This window comes from Mus pahari, chromosome 14, assembly GCF_900095145.1.
Source record: "Mus pahari chromosome 14, PAHARI_EIJ_v1.1, whole genome shotgun sequence".
Lineage (NCBI taxonomy): Eukaryota > Metazoa > Chordata > Mammalia > Rodentia > Muridae > Mus > Mus pahari.
In genome coordinates, this window is record NC_034603.1 from 69,120,317 (window position 1) to 69,124,117 (window position 3,801).

Below are 3,801 nucleotides of genomic sequence, written 5' to 3' on the forward strand. Positions count from 1 at the left end.
GTTTTTTTCGAGACAGGGTTTCTCTGTGTAGCCCTGGCTGTCCTGAAACTCACTCTGTAGACCAGGCTGGCCTCGAACTCAGAAATCCACCTGCCTCTTGCTCCCAAGTGCTGGGATTAAAGACGTGCACCACCACTGCCCCGGCAAACCTTGTTTTAATAAAAGGAAATTTGGAAGGGTGGGGTGTAGATTTAGGGGGAAGGATCCAAAAGTTGCAAATTCGTGTTTATTCTAAACCTTTCTCCTTTGTTTAGACACTCCAGCTCGCACTGCCGTTTCAAGGTCTCCTCTTCCTGGCCTCTGCTGGAGCCCCAGACCCGCTCCTGAGGTCCACCCTGCACCCTATCTCACCATGGGGAACCACTTGACTGAAATGGCCCCTACAGCCTCGTCCTTTCTGCCGCACTTCCAGGCCCTGCATGTCGTGGTCATTGGGTTGGATTCTGCCGGGAAGACTTCCCTTCTTTACCGCCTCAAGTTCAAGGAGTTTGTCCAGAGCGTCCCCACCAAGGGCTTTAACACTGAGAAGATCCGCGTGCCCCTGGGGGGTTCCCGTGGGATCACTTTCCAAGTGTGGGATGTTGGGGGTCAGGAGAAGCTTCGGCCACTGTGGCGCTCCTACACCCGCCGGACAGACGGACTGGTGTTTGTGGTGGACTCTGCAGAGACTGAGCGGTTAGAGGAAGCCAGAATGGAGTTACACCGGATCAGCAAGGCTTCTGACAACCAGGGGGTGCCGGTGCTGGTGCTGGCCAACAAGCAGGACCAGCCGGGGGCACTGAGCGCGGCCGAGGTGGAGAAGAGGCTGGCGGTCCGAGAGCTGGCAGCTGCCACGCTCACCCACGTGCAGGGCTGCAGTGCGGTGGATGGGCTGGGCCTGCAACCAGGGCTGGAGCATTTGTATGAGATGATCCTGAAGAGGAAGAAGGCACCTCGCTCGAGCAAGAAGAGACGGTGACCCGAGGCTGCCCCTACCCTACCTGCTAGGGGGTCAGTACACATGATAGCCAGGCAGGGCCCGTGACCTCTCAGCCAGCCCGGGTGCTGGATCTGTCCACCGCAAAGGACTGAAGGAGCATGGGTGGTGGCCCTGTGCGCCGCTGGGGGGAGGGAAGATGAAGTGTCTTCACCGCCCTTCACCTGTAGAGGGGAGGGAGGGGCTGCAAGACCCGGAGACAGATGTAAATGCTAACTCTACCTCGGCTCTGGCTCTCCTGTCCTTCCCTGACATTTTATTTGGAGATATAATTTTATCTTTGCAGGGGGAGGGTGTGTAGAAGGTTATCCAGAGAGTGCATTTGGGGGTGCATTGAGAACATCTTTCCACTCTCCACATTCGAGGAGAGGGGGGTCTCCTCAGCTGCTCTTCTCCTCACAGTCGTTCTATGTCTGTGAAAGTGCCAAGAATTCGCCCCACAATTGTAGATCCCCGGCCCTTTTTTTTATAAGTCTCGAGTGTCCTCTGTATTACTGTATTTTGTTTTTTGTTTTTAGCATTTGCCTGTAAGTTATTAAAGCTGGATGGATGATTCTCGTTCTTGTTTTGATCTGGTAACTTCCTCTCTTCCTCTCACCTTCCTTAGTTAGCCCCGAGGAGAGTTTGGGGTTTGCATGGAAAATAGGGGAAGGGGGGTGTTGCTTTTCCTGAGTGAACAAAACAAGCTTATCTGGTGGCTGGTGCAAATTCTGGAGGGTATTGAAGACCCCTAAAGCTATTGTTGCCTGACCTAATTTAGGGGTCATGGCCCCTCTTTCTGACCCTTGCTCCTGGGACCAGCTGCTCCTAGGTCTGCCTGTGGCAAAGTATCTGCTGCCAGGGTCTCGCTGTACCCATGACCAGGAAGAGTCTTTCTGGCTCCATCAGCACTTCCCAAGTAGTGTTCAGGTCAGTTCGACTTCTTTCCCCTTGTGGAGGACATGGTAAGGATGGAAAGAAATTCCTGGCTGTAAGCCACCTCCAAGAGCTCAATCCTGCTGACTGTGGCTCTGGCAGCAGCTGGTGCTTCAGAGACCTGGGTTGGCCTGGTGACTAAGCCTGAGTCTTCAGCTATGGGAACAGCAGTTCGGCTCCCAGAGGGGACAGCAGTCATAATCTACCCCATTCCCAACCTGTGAGACAAGATGGGAAGGGCACGATCTACAAAATGTTAATAGGACAAGCTGAGAGAGCTGTGGTGTGCACCTGTAGTCCTAGCATCCGGCCAGCTAGAGGCCAGAGGGTCAATCCAAGGTGAGGTGAGACCTCACTTACACACACACACAGTAAGGGGTAGAATAACAGGTCAGTGTTGCCAGCTCCCTTAATGTCAGGTTCCCGAGTGAGTTCCTGCTTAGGTTTCCAGGGGCTCTGCCTCCTACAGGAAGGCCAGCTGTGTCTGATAGAACAATAAGAATCTCCTAATCTTTCTGGGTGGGAGTCCTGAGAAAGCAAGGGACAGCCTTCTAGGCCCCAGTCCCACCCACGGCCTTTGCAAACATGAGATCCTTAGAGCAGCTTGACAGTCCTGCCCTTGGAGCTGATAACGGGGTGGGGGTGGGGGAATTCTCAGCAGCTCAGCAGCTCAGTCCGGGGGAGGCTGCTGCTTCAAAAGCTACAGCTTGCTGCCGCCCGCCACAGAGGCCAGGGCCACCTAGATTTGTCCTCCAAGTCTCTTGTAGCACTGGCAGGATGAGGGGTGGGGAGGGTGTGTGTGTGTGTGTGTGTGTGTGTGTGTGTGTGTGTGTGTGTGTGTGTGTGCATTGATCCGGAAGGGTGCCTGAGTGTGCGTCAGTGCTAGGAACAGCTTGCCGGAGCTGCTGGGCTGGTCCTGCCTGGAACGTGTGCTACCTGACCTCTCCGACACACCTGATTGATGGCTTTCGGTTCTTTGGAACAGAGTTCTATAGGTCAGGGACAGTACCAGGCTGGGAAGGACATGGCCAGAAGAAGGCTTGTCCTGGGGGTTCCTTCTTTCCCCATCCCAATCCTGCTTTTGTTTCTTGTTTTAAACATTTAACCATCTCTGAGATTAAGGCCTCTAGATCTGAGGAAAGAATACTGTAGGGATGGATTCCCTGCTCTCTTGCAAAGAGGCTTCTGAGGTGCCAGCTCTTGATTCTGGCTCAGCTAAATGCCATTCCTTCTTGCCTAGTTAGAAACAGACCCTCCTCACTTACGACCTAGCTGTAGGGCAGGTCAGGGACCGTGGTTCCCCAGGACCGTGCAACTGCTCCAGTCCCCCAAACCCTTTGGCTTAACAGTTGAAGGAGAGGAAGGTTGGCAGATGAGAGACGGAAAAGCCAATTGCTTTGATGGTCTGGTGGTGAGAGGGGAGCCCTGGGGAATTCCTGTGTAGTTGGGGGCCAGGAGGACCCCTTTGGAAATAATCCGGCCTTGGGACTGGAGAGACGCGAAGCTGTGATTGTCTTCCTGGGTTCTAGAAAGAAGCAGGAGACAGGGTGTCCCACTCTGCAGCCCTGCCTGGGGGATTCAGAGTTCTAAACACTGGGTTAAGGTCAAGAGATGTTGCGGGCGAGGTCTGGTACAGGCGAGGGATGGCGGCAGGCCGTATTTAGTATGTCCTACTTTCCCTAGGAAGTATACTTCCCTCAGAGGAGAGGGTCTCTGGGGCAGAAGTGGTGGCTGGAACTGGAAACCCACACAGGGAAGTTGGAGAAGACCTGTAGGCCCAGAGTTGGGGCTCCAAACTCGCCCTTCCTCCCCCCGGCCACAAGTCTGGATGTGGAATCCATAGGGAAACCATGGTCTTTGCTTGCTTTCTCTTCTCGGAGCCTCTCGTTGTTCTTGGGGCAGAGATGGTA

At 54.2% G+C, this 3,801-nt stretch overlaps 1 protein-coding gene across 2 annotated transcripts in view; it reads left to right on the top strand.

Annotated features, from left to right (window-relative positions):
* Positions 1–1,537, top strand: part of Arl4d (ADP ribosylation factor like GTPase 4D) — a 2,318-nt gene extending 781 nt beyond the window's left edge. Inside the window, exon 2 of one of the 2 annotated variants that reach the window (XM_021213439.1) lies at positions 255–1,537. In XM_021213439.1, the coding sequence (XP_021069098.1) occupies positions 353–958 (606 nt within the window). In that variant the 5' untranslated portion in view covers positions 255–352 and the 3' untranslated portion in view covers positions 959–1,537. The remainder of the gene's footprint in view (positions 1–254) is intronic. The other variant, XM_029546274.1, reaches the window with a different exon arrangement.
* The last annotated feature ends 2,264 nt before the right edge of the window (positions 1,538–3,801 follow it).